This window comes from Chiloscyllium plagiosum, chromosome 14, assembly GCF_004010195.1.
Source record: "Chiloscyllium plagiosum isolate BGI_BamShark_2017 chromosome 14, ASM401019v2, whole genome shotgun sequence".
NCBI classification, from domain to species: Eukaryota; Metazoa; Chordata; class Chondrichthyes; order Orectolobiformes; family Hemiscylliidae; genus Chiloscyllium; species Chiloscyllium plagiosum.
In genome coordinates this window covers 65,137,768-65,153,333 of record NC_057723.1, presented here as the reverse complement: position 1 = coordinate 65,153,333, position 15,566 = coordinate 65,137,768, and the positions used below count along the sequence as shown (strand labels likewise).

At 42.7% G+C, this 15,566-nt stretch overlaps 1 protein-coding gene across 3 annotated transcripts in view; it reads right to left on the bottom strand.

Annotated features, from left to right (window-relative positions):
• LOC122556776 (ran-binding protein 17-like) overlaps positions 1-15,566 on the bottom strand; it is a 1,066,498-nt gene that overhangs the window by 786,388 nt on the left and 264,544 nt on the right. For all 3 annotated transcript variants that reach the window (XM_043703926.1, XM_043703927.1, XM_043703928.1), the window contains 2 exons: positions 10,621-10,694; positions 4,562-4,681 (listed from right to left, as the gene is read on the bottom strand). In XM_043703926.1, coding sequence (XP_043559861.1) covers positions 4,562-4,681; positions 10,621-10,694 — 194 coding nt within the window. The remainder of the gene's footprint in view (positions 1-4,561; positions 4,682-10,620; positions 10,695-15,566) is intronic.

The following is a 15,566-nucleotide window of genomic DNA, read 5'->3' as shown; positions in this document are numbered from 1 at the left end:
CTCTCAACTCTGATCTCCAGCATCTGCACACCTCACTGTCTCCTTTATGCCTTGGTCAACTCTGTCAGCAATGTTGCTGCTTAGCCATTCTTAGTGGTGGACATTAACATGCCCCACCTACGTTACATTCTATAGCGTTGCAACCCTCAGTGCTTCCTCCAAGTGTTGTTCAAAGTGGAAGAGTGCGAATTCATCAGCTGAGTGGGAGTGCAGTAGTATTTGCTCATCACAAGATTTCCTTGCTCAAATTTGATCTAATGCCATTAGATTTCATGGGGTGTGGGGTAAATGTTGAGGACATCTTCACCCAAAGGCATTCAACTGTTCACCATCTCTGTTGGGACTGTCCTGCTGGTGGGATTCAAAACCCGGTCCCAAGATCGTTACCTGGGTATCTGGGTTTTTAGTCGAGTGACAGCATGACTTAGAGCCATTACCACTTCCTGAACACAGGGTGCACAGCTTCTTGGTATGCACTCACTTATCATTTACCTGAACACTTGCAGTCTCTATGCCTTGCCATGCTGCATACTTGTTAGCACACTAACGCTTCAGTAAGCATTAGTGCTACCATTTCGATATGCCCTTTAGTGCAGAAAATCAGGCAGGCTGCTTGTCAGTGTGGAATTGCTTTGGGGGAGGATTTGGAGAGGTTGGTAGAATGCCTTGCGCACCAGTAGAGGCATGGCCTTAAGTGGTATTGCCACTAGACTAAGTAACCCTGACACCAAGGTAATGTTCATAGAATCCTTAGAGTGTGGAAGGTGGCCATCCGGCCCATCACGTCCACACCGACTCTCCAAAGTGTATCTCCACCCAGATCCACTCCACCTACACCACTTAGCCTACACATCCGTGGACACTATAGATAATTTAGCTTGGCCAATTCACCTAATCAATGTAACTTTGGACCGTGGGAGGAAACCAGAGCACCCGGACAAAACGCACGCAGACACGGGGAGAAAGTGCAAACTCCACATTCACCGCGGCTGGAATCAAACCTGGGTCCGTGGTGCTGAGAGGCAGCAGTGCTAAACACTAAGCCACCATGTTTTTGGGCTCTGGGTGAGATCTTTACAGGCAGGACAAATCCAGCAGATGTAGCAGAATAGCTGTAAGGATTTAAGACGGAATTGCCCAAGCAGTCTTCAGCATTTCCTCTGGATCCCATGAAGTCTCATAGCCTCAGATCAAACATGGGACCGGAAATGTCTTAATAAATGCACACTCCCCAAACCCCAATTCCACTCAGCTGATGAATGAACACTCCTCTAAATTGAACAACACTTGGAGCAGCAGGGATATCAAAGACAGAAGAGCTTGAGGAGTCAAGCCTTGGAGGCAGGAAGGAGAAAGGGAGGAAGCACAGGAATTTGTAGAAATGGGAATATCAAAGATAACAGGAGGATGCTCAAGGTGAAAGCAGATAGCATCAGAGGATATACATAGTAGATTACGGGGGAAGGAGGCAGAAGGAGGCACTACTGAGCAATGGTTGAGGGATAAATCTTGTACAGGCGCCAGGAACATCTCTTGTCTATTTTTTTGAATAGTGATGGGACAATGAACAGCAGACAAGTTAAATCTCTCAAACAGTATCACCAACAGTCCTCAGCAAAATCCTGCCAATCCACTGGCAGAACAGGCTCTCTAGGCACAGTGTCCTTTTTCATGCCAGTGTCTGCAGCACTGAAGCACTGGTTACTGCCAATCTGCTGCACTGGACAGGGCACATCATCCATATGACAGATGCAAACTTTCAAAGTTCTCTACTTTAAGCTTGGTCACGGCAAGTGGTCGCCAGGAGCGCAGAAAAAATCCTTCAAGGACATCTCTAATGCCTCAATGCAAAAAGGGAATGTCCCCATTGATTTTTAGGAATCTTTTGCCTTAGATCACCCAAACTGAAGTGAACCAACTTAAGTATTTCCAACAGGCCCAGGTGAAACCCCAGCACAAACAGCAGAAGGACATGCAACCACCTGAGCGTCCCACACACCAACCTCTCCAAACACCATCTGTCCCACCTGCGTGTGCAGATCCAGCAATGAACTGTTCAGTCACCTCTGGAACCACAACACCAGACTGGAAGAGATCATCTTCAGTCCTGAGGGGCAGTCGAATGAGAGGAGGATGGGATATTAGTCTTGCATTAATCATGTTAAAAGATATCACCTTCAGTGGGGTTGCACTGAACTGTCAGTTTAGATTACAACGAAGTAGGACTTGAATTCTTTATATTTGCTGATGCAAAGCCAAATGTGCTACCGAGAGAAAGTGAGGACCGCAGATGCTGGAGATCAGAGTCAAGAGGGTGGTGCTGGAAAAGCACAGCAGGTCAAGCAATATCCGAAGAGCACGGGAATCAATCTTTCGGGCATAAGCTCTTCATCAGGAATGAGGCTTGTGGGCTGGGGGGAGCGGAGAGATAAATGGGCGGGAGTTGGGATTTGGGTGAAGGTAGCTGAGAATGCGATAATGAAATGAAGGTGGGGGAGAAGGTGATAGGTCGGAGAGGAGAGTGGAGCGGATAGATGGGAATGGTGATGGACAGGCCGGGAGGGCAGTACCGAGTTGGAGGTTTGGAACTGGGTAAGGGGGCTAGGGAAATGAGGAAACTGGTGAGGCCCCATGGCTGAATACTTCAACTCTCCCTCCTACTTTGCGAAGGACATGCAGGGCCTGAGCCTTCTCCATCGCCAAAACACTTACCACCCGATGCCTGGAGGAATAACACCTCATATTCTGACTTGGGACACTGCAACCAACCAGGATCCAGGATCAATATGGATTTCACTAGTTTCCTCATTTCCTACCACCCACTCCCACTCCACCATTATCCCAGTCCCATGCCTCCAACTTGGCACCGCCCTCCTGACTTGTCCATCACCTTTTCCATCTATCTGCTCTAACCTCCTCTCTGACCTATCTACCTATCGCATTCTTAGCTACTTTCCACCCAAGCTCACCTCCTTTCATTTATCTCTCAGCCTGCCAGCCCACAAGCCTCATTCCTGATGAAGGGCTTATCCCCAAAACATTGATTCTCCTGTTCCTTGGATGCTGCCTGACTTGCTGTACTTTTCCAGCACCACAATCTCAAATGTGCTACTGAGCTAAGATTAAGACAGTTATCTTCTATACTTATCTGACAAATTTATTAAACACAAGTAGTCTGAATTTTCCAAAAAAAGTATTTTTGATTTTTTTATGTACATTAAAAATAAAAAGACCAAGTTAGAAATGCTGCAAATGTGAAATAAAATTTATGTAAATTATTTGTTCAGTTCCAAGGAAGAATCTCACCAAAAATATTAACCTTCAGATGATGAAAATTTCCAACATAGTTTGCACTTATCCTGTAAAACCTCTTAAAAATTCTCAAGAAACTGGAATTTTTTCACTGATGAATGCTTCTGTTGGAGATTTGTTCAATTCAAAGCAGCCATTTTATCACATAGTAAAAGCCTGGAAACCATTTTGAATCTCATATTAGAGTCTGGTTGCCAAGCTGGTATTTTCCCAGGGTCAGCAAGACAATTGGCCTTGCAGCTGTACTACTATCTGATAAATGAATTCTTTCCTTGCATCGTTCTTCTCTTTGGCAAGAAACTATTGTATACTAACACTTGCTTATCAGCTACTTAACAACACTGTTCCGATATCACGTGACTGAGGCTAGTGACTGGGCAAAGTACCTAACTTGATCATTATCCTGCAATTAACAGTTTGCTAATTGATAAATGATTATGACCTAAATGATCACGCAACTCTCTATCTCATTGGAGTGACTTGTGACCATTCGGTCGACTTGTCTCTCCCCTGAGTTCACGAATTAACTCAAGGTTTGTGTGGCGCGGTTTACTTTCCCTTACATTGGACCACTACGAGCAAGTCACCCACTGCATAATTCATTTCATCCCCATTCAGTAACACAGCTGTAACCAATAGTCTGAAACCTACTAAAGATTCGTGAACTCAAATCTTTTATTTAAGATAAGTTCCACAAAAAAAATCAAACAGTGAACATGATATTTCACTTTAAAAAGTGAAGCTAATTTCTGCCATATGTCATCAGTCACCCATTAAAAACTGACCACTTTTGGTTTAAAAGTTCAGCGTTCAACAGTTAACCGTCTTCCAAGTCATTCTCAAGGTAGCAATACCAAAACTTTTCAAATGTTTCTAATATTGTTACCAAAAACCATTTCACCATTTCTGATCAATTTTTAAATTTAAAAAAATATAAAATTTTACATCACTGCTTTTACAATAGTTAGGAAACATGTTTGACTCTGCATAAAACAATGCGATAGATTTGACTTAAATTATCTGTGAGGGAAGGGTTCTGCTGCAAGCCAATTGCTCCAACATGGTTCAAAATGACAACCAATGGTAATGTTACAACAAAAGGTCATTGGTTAAACTTTAACTCAAATTCTTAAATAGCTTTACAAACAAATTCTGTGCTTTCCGCTCAGGGCAATCTTTCAAACCATTCGACATTTCATTATCACTACATGGTAAGGTTGTGTGATGACCAAGTTTCTTAAGTCATTACCTGAGGATTTTCAAGTATTCTTTGTATTCCTTTCATCAGGCGAGTAAGAAATGTCGCTCTTTCTGTATTGCTAAACAATGACCTCCTCACTGAAGCAAGTTGGGCTAAACAGGAAAGTGCCTAGGAAATACAAGAATAAATCGCAAAAGAAGGAGTAAACAATGTCCCTATCACAACTGGATATTAATCAATACACGAGCACAGTTGAGCTCATTTAGAGTCAAATTTGGCATCTAAATTCTTCAACTAAATAGGAAGAAACTTCCAATCAATGAAGTAAAATTTACTAATTAAAATCAAATTTTCAAGTTTTATTCAGTCTGTGAACATTTACCAGTTTACTGTCACTTTTCCAAGACATAATGGTCAGCTGCATTTCAGTGCACATTAGAATTTAAGACCTTCATTCAAGGAAACAATAACAAGAATAATACTTGTTTCCAGAGTTACCATTTAGCATGCATGGCATCATAATTTCTACACTGCATAGGTCTAGTGGCCAAATAACATTATCCAACTAACGTGACCAAAAATTAATGAACCTAAGATCACTCTCATTGGCAACTTGTGAAATCTTGCTGCGTATAAATTGACCACCTTGATTACCCATATAACTGATTGATTCTGAAATACTTTTATTGCTTTTGCTGTTGAATTCATGTATCGTTGGATATTGGAGTGAGTCTGGGAAAATTTAAAGAACAGTGAAATTCATAACTAATCTGGGAGGAATCTGTTTGGGAAAGGTCACAGCACAGAAGCAGATAAGTGGATTTTAAGTGCGGCCTTAAAATAAGTCGACAGAAGTGAGTAGAGTGGATTCTTTCTTGAATATGTTTTATTGAGCTCTGTCTCTTGATTAAACTTAAAATATAAGCCATAAATATGAATTTAACCTGCAGCAGTGTTTTGTAGAGGAATAAGACAGTACTATTTTCTGGGTCTGTAGATTGAAAGAAGCAAAAATGGCTTTTAGTAGAATGATACGCTCTTCTTGTCGGATGGTGGGAGTTTAGGGAGAGTTTATGGGTTACTGAGGATTATATCTGCAATAAATGCAGTTGGTTGCGAATCCTATCAGATCGAATGGATCAGTTGGAGAGGCAGTTAGAGGCAATGAGGAGTTTACAAGAACAAGGAGATATGATGGATGGCAGTTACAGGAAGGGGGGAAAGTCTCAGATACAGTAACATAGATGGGTTAACTCCAACAAAGGTAAGAGAGGTAGGCAGGTAGTGCAGGAGTCTTCTGTGGCTATACCCATTTCAAACAACTATGCTGTTTTGGAAAATGTAGGGGGTGATAGACACTCAGGAATACGTAGCACAAACAGCCAAGTTTCTAGTATTGAGACTGGCTCTAATGTAATGAGAGGTATGTCGGGCTCCAAGCAATCGATTGTGTTAGGGGACTCTCTACTCCAAGGTAAAGACAGACGTTTCTGTGGCCAGCAGCAACATATCAGAATGGTGTGTTGCTTCCTTGGTGCCAGGATTAAGGATTTTTAAAAAAGTGTTGCTGGAAAAGCACAGCAGCATCAAAGGAGCAGGAGAATCGACATTTCGGGCATAAGCCCTTCCTCAGGAATCGTGATTAAGGATGTCTTAGAGAGGGTGCAGAACATTCTCAAGCAGGTGAGGGACCAGCAGTAGCTCATTGTACATAATGGAACCAACAACATAGGAAGAGAAAAGGTTGAGATTCTGAAGGGAGATTACAGAGAGTTAGGCAGGAATTTAAAAAGGAGGTCCTTGAGAGTAGTAATATCTGGATTACTCCAGGTGCTACAAGCTAGTGAAGGCAGGAATAGGAGGATAGAGCAGATGAATACATGGCTGAGGAGCTGGTGTATGGGCGAAGGATTCACATTTTTGGATCATTGGAAGGTTTTTTTGGGGTAGAAGTGACTTGTACAAGAAGGACAGACTGCACCTAAAGGGGACTAATATATTGGCAGGGAGATTTACTAGAGCTGCTTAAACTAGTAAGGTGTGCGCATGTGGGGGGGGAACGAAGTGGATATCATAGCAATTGCAGAAACGTGGCTCAGAGATGGACAGGACTGGTAGCTTAATGTTCCAGGATACAAATGCTACAAGAAGGATAGAAAGGGAGGCAAGAGAGGAGGGGGAGTGGCATTTTTGATAAGGGATAGCATTACAGCTGTACTGAGAGAGGATATTCCCGAAAACACATCCAAGGAAGGTATTTGGGTGGAACTAAGAAATAAGAAAGAGGTGATCACCTGATTGTGATTGTATTATAGACGCCCAAATAGTCAGAGGGAAATTGAGAAACAAATTTGCAAGGAGATCTCCGTTATCTGTAAGAATAATAGGGTGGTTATCGGGATTTTAACTTTCTAAACATAGACTGGGACTGTCATAGTGTTTAGATGGAGAGGAAGTTGTAAAGTGTGTACAAGAAACGTTTCTTATTCAGTATGTTGATGTACCTACTAGAGAAGATGCAAAATGTCCTATTCTTGGGAAATAAGGCAGGGCAGGTGACTGAGGTGTCAGTGGGGGAGCAGTTTGGGGCCAGCAACTATAATTCTATTAGTTTTAAAATAGTGATGGAAAAGAATAATCCAGATCTAAAAGTTGAAGTTCGAAATTGGAGGAAAGCCAATTTTGACAGTATTAGGCAAGAACTTTCAAAAGCCAATTTGGCGCAGATGTTCAGAGGGAAAGAGACAGCTGGAAAATAGGAAGCCTTCAGGAATGAGATAACAAGGAAATCATGTCTCACAAACTTGACTGAGTTTTTTGATGAAGGAACAAAGAGGATTGATGAGAGCAGAGTGGTGGACATGACCTAGGTGAACTTCAGTAAAGTGTTCAACAAGATTCCCCATGGGAGACTGGTTAACAAGGTTAGATGTCATGGAATACAGGGAGAACTAGCCATTTGGATACGGAACTGGCTCAAAGGTAGAAGACAGAGGGTAGTGATGGAGGTTTGCTTTTCAGACTGGAGGCCTGTGAACAGTGGAATGCCACAAGGATCAGTACTGGGTCCAGTACTTTTCATCACTTATATAAATTATTTGGATGTGAGCATAAAGGGTTTAGTTAGTAAGCTTGCAGATGACACCAAAATTGGAGGTGTAGTGGACAGTGAAGTAGGTTACCTCAGATTACAATAGGATCTTGATCAGATGGGCCAATGGGCTGAGAAGTGTCAGACATAGTTTAATTTAGATAAATGTGAGGTGCTGCATTTTGGGAAAGCAAATCTTGGCAGGACCTACACACTTAATGGTAAAGTCCTTGGGAGTGTTGCTGAACAAAGAGACCTTGGAGTGCAAGTTCACAGCTCCTTGAAAGTGGAGTCGTAGGTAGACAGGATAGTGAAAGCTGTGTTTGGTATGCTTTCCTTTATTGGTCAGAGTATTGAGTACAGGAGTTGGGAGGTCATGTTGGGGCTGTACAGGACGTTGGTTAGGCCACCGTTTGAATATTGTGTGCAATTCTGGTCTCCTTCTATCGGAAAGATGTTGTGAAACTTGAAAGGGTTCAGAAAAGATTTACAAGGATGTTGCCAGGGTTGGAGGATTTGAGCTATCGGGAGAGGTTGAATAGGCTAGGGCTGTTTTCCCTGGAGCATCAGAGGCTAATAAATAGACAAAGTCTTTTCCCTGGGGTGGAGGAGTCCAGAACTAGAGGGCATAGGTTTAGGGTGAGGGGGAAAGATATAAAAGAGACCTAAGAGGCAACTTTTTCATTCAGAGAGTGGTACGCCTATGGGTTGAGGTGCCAGAGGAAGTGGTGGAGACTGGTAGAATTGCAACATTTAAAAGGCATCTGGATGGGTATATGATTAGGAAGGGTTTAGAGGGATATGGGCCAAGTGCTGGCATATGGGACCAGATTGGGTTGAGATATCTGGTCGGCATGGATGAGTTGGATAGAAGGGTCTGTTTCCGTGCTGTACGTCTCTATGACTGTATTACCTATGAGGTACTAGATAAATGCAAATTAAATCTGACAAATTGTCCTACAGTCCCAAGTATCAGCTGTATAACATGACAAGAGGGGAGGCAAGAGTTCAGGAAATAAGGCTTATCAGCATGAAATCAGGAATTCTATAAACTGAAATACTCTCGGCAGAGATGAGAAAAGTTAGAAATTTTGCTGTGCTCCAGATACCCAATAAACACTGATCCAATTGGCTTAACTATAGGAGAGGGAGTGGTGGGGACGGTTGTTTGTCAGCCTGGAAGCCAGTCACCACAGTGTTCCACAAGGGCTCGGTTCTTGACCCTTTGTTTGTTTGTCATTTACTTAAGTGATTTGGATGAGAAAATCAAAAGGCATGGTTAGTAAGTTTGGGGGCGACACCAAAATGGGTGGCGTGTGGACAGTGAAGAAGGTTTTCGAAGGTTACAAAGGGGTCTTGGATTTTGGTACAATAAGTGTTGGGCTTAGACAATTAATGGTAGGGCCTATCTTAAGGGTCGTGCCTTAAAACAGAGGTACCAAAGGGTGCAGGTACATAATTCTTTGAAGTTTGCATCACATGTCAACATGGTGGTTAAAAAGGTGTTTGACACGTTTGCCTTCATTGCTCAGTTCTTAGTTGGGAAGTCATGTTGAAGTTGTACAGAACATTGGTGAGGCCTCTACTGGAATATTGTGTCCAGAATTGGTTGCCTAATTATAGGAAGGATATTATTAAGCTGGAAAGGGTTCAGAAGAGATTTACGAGGATGTTGCCTGGTATGGAAGGTTCGAGTTACAAAGAAAGACTGGATAGGCTGGGAGTTCTTCCACTGGAGTTTAGGAGGTTGAGAGGCAGCAGTATACAAGTTTATAAAACAAATCAGAGGTATAGATAGAGTTAATGTTAGTTGTGTTTTTCCTAGGATCAGGGATTTCAAGATGAGGGGGCACATATTTAAGGTGAGAGGAGAGAGATTTAAAAATGACACGAGAGGCAAATGTTTTACACAGAGGGTGTTTTGAACCTCTTAAGGAAGTGGTGGATGTAGGTACAACTGTAATGTTTAAAAGACATTTGGATAAGTACATGAATAAGAAAAGTTTGGAGGGATATGGGCCAGGAGCAGGCAGGTGGGACCAATTTGGTTTGGGATTATATTCGGCATGGACGGGTTGAATTAAAGGACCTGTTTCCATGCTGTATGACTCAATGACTCTCTATCTGTGGCCGTTAGCACAACCTGGAGTCATATCCATCAACAAAAGAAAACTCCAATGGCACCTGATGAGATTACTAACCCGCTCCTTCATAGTATTCTCTCAGTTTGGGTGCCTTGCGGAAAAATTGTAACCTTTAATCTGAACGATCTGTTAAGCCATTACTGTGACAGCATGGAGAAAATAAGAGGCTCACTACTGTGAAAAACTCAAAAATGATCTCAAAAAGAAACAAAAAATTATTTTATGTGCTTCATATTTACAGGATGTAGTTGAATATTCTAAATCAGGAGCAACTGTGTGATCAGTGACCAATTGATCATCTGCCCTTGTGTATAAGAAACTATAATACTAAACCAGCATAATTTTCTCACTTGCCTCATCAAGAAAATAAAACATAACTTCATAGCTTTGAAATGAAAAACAACAAATGCTTGGACCTTTCACAAAGTTTATTTCACAAATAATTCTTTTGTGAATTTCAGAGTTGGTGAGTATAACATTTTCCATGCCAACTATCAGTTTTGGTGTCAAGCAGTCTCATGTCAAGTAAAGCATTGGGTCAAATATCTCAGTCCTAACTGAGAAACAACCTTCATACCGCCAGTGAGAATTTAAATGCTATGTTTGCTCTGAGTGAGATTCCCAATTTAATATCAAGTTAGAGGTGGTGTTTTGCAAATCTAAATTTACATGAAGTTGGATTCAGTCTGCATAAAGGAATTTAACATTAAGCTCCTTATGGCTAAAGGCAGAAGCAACATCCATTCCGATAGAGTGGGGTTGGTTGAAACACATGTCCCAGAGGTATGTATTTTTTTAATAAAGCTAACATGTTAACTAAGCTATGCAATATGCATTAGAAATCACTGTCAAATTCACACAGTAAGACTTACCAGTGGGGAAAGTGAAGGAGGAATGCTATGATAGAGATCAAAATATAGTTGCAAGGTCGACATATCCAGTAATACTGAAAAATAATTAACAATGTAAGAGAATATCAAGGAACAGGATTTAAAATTCACATACTATTTACTAAGAATGATTTTTATGTTGCTCAAACATCAAGATTTGGAGATTAGCAATCCAGCAGCACTTCAAGAAAAAAAGGCTAATTATTATAGAATTTTCCACAAAAACATAAGGAAAGAAAATAACTACACAAAATACAATTGTTGATTACGTGGGTACAGGCATTGGTGAGTTACACATGGTACAGTTATGTACTCTATTGATTGGTCAAAGAGGTATATATTGGTTGGTCACAAATAGTACAAGGGTTAAGATGTGCATTGGTTTAAATCACCTCGTGCAAAAATGAATTGTCAGATTCATTGCATATAGCTGAAAGAACAATAGTATTGCAGAACATGTTTATATGAACATGTATATATGAATTCAAAGAAATCTAGCTAAAGGTTGAAAAAGACTTATGAAATATTTGTCTTTACTCAAAGAAGTTAGCATACAAAGGTCAAAAATGGTATGCAAACTCTTCATCAGACTTCTTTTGGAGTACAGTGCTGTTTTAGATAACAGACTGCAGGATGGGCATATTAGCCTTGGAAAGTGTATTACCCTGATTCATCAGAATGACATGAGGTTGGATTGCATAAATTTGACACATCACGTATATTTAGGAAGTTGAGTGGTGATCTGACCAAAATGTTTAAAATGAAGAAGTGTTTTGAAAAGGAGCATATATTTCCTCTCATGGAGGAAATCAGATTGAGGAAGAATAACATGAAAATGAAAGGGACGCTGACGGAAGTGAAATTAGAAAGCATTTTTATAAGAAAAAGGGTAGTAAAAATCTGGAATGCTTTTTCCAAAAGATTGGTGAGTCAACTGCGATGTCCAATGAAGATTGACGGAGACGGATAGATTTTTGTTCAGTAAGAGTATAATGAGTCAAAGAACAAAAATGAGTTACAGATTAGTCACAATTTAATTGAATTACAGAATAGGCTAACAGGATTTAAAAATAAAATTTATCCATTTGTGGGATGTGGGCATTGCTTGCTTGCTGGTCAGCATTTATTGCTAGTTCCTAGTTGCCCTTGAGAAGGTGGTGCTGCAGTCCACCTGCTGTGGGTTGATCCACAATACCATTGCGGGGGGGGGGGATTCCAGGATTTTCACCTCGTGACAATGAAGGAATGGCGATATATGTCCAAGTCACAATGGTGAGTGGCTTGGAGGAGAACTTGCAGATGACGGTATTCCCATATATTTGCTGTCCTTGTCCTTCTGGATGGAAGTGATCGTGGGTTTAGAAGGTGATGTCTGGAGATCTTTAGTGAATTTTTACAGTGGATCTTGCAGATAGTTCATACTATGGCTACTTAGCATCAGTGATGGAGGGAGTGGGTGCTTATGGATGCTTGCCAATCAAGCGGCCTGCTTTGTCCTGGATGCCATCAAGCTTCTTGAGTATTGTTGGAGCTACACTCATCCGGGTAAGTAGGGAGTATTTGATCACACCCCTGACTTGTACCTTATAAATGGTGGACAGGCTTTGGGGAGCCAGGTGGTGAATTACTTGACGCAGCATTCCTAGCCTCTGACCTGGGCCTGTAGCTACTGTATTTATGTGGTGAGCCCAGTTGAGCTTCTGGTCAATGATAACCCCAGCATGTTGATAGTCAGATATTCAATGACGGCAACACCACTGAATGTCAAAGAGCCATGGTTAGATTGGTGATGGGCATAGCCTGGCATTTGGATGGCATGAATGTTACTTGCCACTTGTCGGCCCAACCCTGGATACTGTCTAGATCATCTTCATCTTCCGCCTAGGAACCCTCCAACCACACTGGATGAATGTAGATTTCTCCAGCTTCCTCATTTCCCCTCCCCCCACCTTATCTCTGTCCCAACCCCCGGATTCAGCACCACCCTCTTGATCTGCAATCTTCTTCCCAACCTCTCCACCCCCACCCCCTCTCCGGCCTATCACCCTCACCTCCTTCCACCTATCTTATTCCCAGCGCCCTTCCCCCAAATTCCACCCCCCCTCTCCACTACCTTTTATCTCAGCCCGCTTGGCACATCAGCCTCATTCCTGAAGAAGGGCTTATGCCCGAAACGTCGATTCTCCTGCTCCTCGGCTGCTGCCTGGCCTGCTGCGCTTTTCCAGCACCACACTTTTCAACTCTGGTCTCCAGCATCTGCAGTCCTCACTTTCTCCTACTGTCTAGATCATCTTGCATTTGAACATGGACTGCTTGAGTATCCAAGGAGTTTTGAGTTGTTTTGAACATTGTGTAATCATCGGCAAACATCCTCACTTCTGACCTTATGGTGGAGGGAGGAAGATCATTGAGGAAGCAGTTGAAGATGTCTGGGCCCAGTACACTACCCTCAGGAGCTCCTACAGAGATGACCTGTAGCTGAAATGACTGACCTCCAAGATTCATGACCATCTTCCCATATGTCAGGTATGACTCCAACCAGCAGAGTTTGCCCCCTGATAACCAGAGATTGAAGTTTTGCTCGGGTTCCTTGATGCCACACTCAGGTGAATGCAACTTTCATGTGAAGGGCTGTCACTCTCAGGAGAAAGTGAGGACTGCAGATGCTGGAGATCAGAGCTGAAAATGTGTTGCTGGAAAAGTGCAGGTCAGGCAGCATCCAAGGAGCAGGAGAATCGATGTTTCAGGTATGAGCCCTTCTTTAGGAATCAGCCCTTCTTCCTGAAAAAGGGCTCATGCCCGAAACGTCGATTCTCCTGCTCTTTGGATGCTGCCTGACCTGCTGCGCTTTTCCAGCAACACATTTTCAGGCTGTCACTCTCACCTCACTTCAGGAATTCAGCTCTTTTATCCATGTTTGAACCAAAGCTATCATGAGGTAACAGCCTGAGTTGCCCTGGCAAAAACCAAAGTGAGGTCATTGAGAAAGTTATTGCTGAGCAAGTGCTACTTGATAGCACTGTCAATGACACCTTCCATCACTTTACTGATGATTGTGAGGAGACTGATGGGACAGTAATTGATTGGGTTGGATTTGTCCTGCATTTTATGTGCAGGACATATCTGGGTAATTTTCCACATTGTTGGGTAGATGATAGTGTTCTAACTGTACTAGAACAGCATGGCTAGGGGAGCAACAAGCTCTGGAACCAAAATTTTCATTACTACGATATTGTCAGGACTTGTAGCCTTTAAAGTATCCAGTGTCTCCAACTGTTTCTTGATGTCACGTACAGTGAATCGAATTGGCTGAAGACTGGTACCTGTAATGCTGGGGACCACTGGAGGTGGTCAAGATGGATTATCTACTTCGCACTTCTGGCTGAAGATTGCTGTGAAAGCTTCAGCCTCATCTTTTGCATTGATGGACTGGGCTTTTCCATCATTGGGGATGGAGATATTTGTGGAGCTTTCTCCAGTGAGTTGTTTAATCGTCCACCACCACTCCTGACTGGATGACTGCAGAGCTTAAATCTGATCTGTTAATTGTGGGATCACTTAGCTCTTTTTATCACTTGCTGCTTATGTTGCTTGGCATGCAAGTAATTCTGTTGGTATCTTCACGAGGTTGACACCTCATTTTCAGGTATGCCTGAAGCTACTCCTAGCATGCCCTCCTGCACTCTCCATTGAACTGGGGTTAATCCCCTGGCTTGATGGTAACGGTTGAATGGAGGATATGCCAGGCCATGAGGTTAGAGTACAATTCTGCTGATGATGATCCACAGCATTTCATGGATACCCAGTTCTGATTTGCTAGATCTGTTTGAAGTCAGTGAAAGTGCCACACAACACAATGGAAGTTATTCCCAATGTAAAGGAGGGATTTTGTCTTCACAGGGACTGTGCAGTGGTCGCTCTTACCAATACTATCATGGACAGATATCAATCTGCCAGCTGCAGATGCAAGAATTAGGTCAATTATGTTTATCCCTCTTGTTGGTTCTCTCACTCCCTGCCGCAGACCCCATCTATCAGCTATGCTCTTTAGAACCTGACCAGCTTGGTCAGTATTACTGCTGCCGAGCCACTCTTGGTGGTCGGCATTGAAATCCTCCACCCACAGTACGTTTTGTGCCCTTGCCATCCTCAGTGCTTCCTTGAAGTGCTGTTCAACATGGAGGAGTACTGATTCAGCAGCTGAGAGAGCACAATACAGGTTAATCAGGAGATTTCCTTGCTCATATTTTAATGAAGGCATGATACTTTATGAGGTCCAAAGTCAATGCTGAGGACCACTGGGGCCATCCCTCCTGACTGTGCCACCACGTCTGTTGGGTGTGTTGTGTTGAAGGGACAGGATGTATCTCGGAATGGTAATGGTGGTCTCTGTGAAATTGTGAGGTATGGTTCCATGAGTATGGCTATGTCAGGCTGTTGCTCAACTAATCTGTGAGACAGCTCTTCAAATGTCGGCACTAGCACCCAGATGATCATAAGGAGGACTCTGCAAGATCGACAGTGTTGTTTCTGCCATTTCATTTTCGGGCACCTCAATCGATGCCAAGTGACCGGTCTGGTTTCATTTCTTTGAGACTTTGGCATGATTGGTATAACTAGGTAAAAACAAGGACTGCAGATGCTGGAAACCAGATTCTTGAATAGACTGGTGCTGGAAAAGCACAGCAGTTCAGGCAGCGTCCGAGGAGCAGGAAAATCGATGTTTCGGGCAAAAGCCCTTCATCAGGAAGAGAGGCAGAATGCCTGCAGGATGGAGAGATAAATGAGAGGAGGGCGAGGGTGGGGAGAAAGAAGCATAGAGTACAATTGGTGAATGGGGGTTGGGATGGAGGTGAAAGGTCAGAGGGGAGGGTGGGGTGGATAGGTGGAAAGGAAGATAGGCAGGTAGGACAAGTCATGGGGACAGT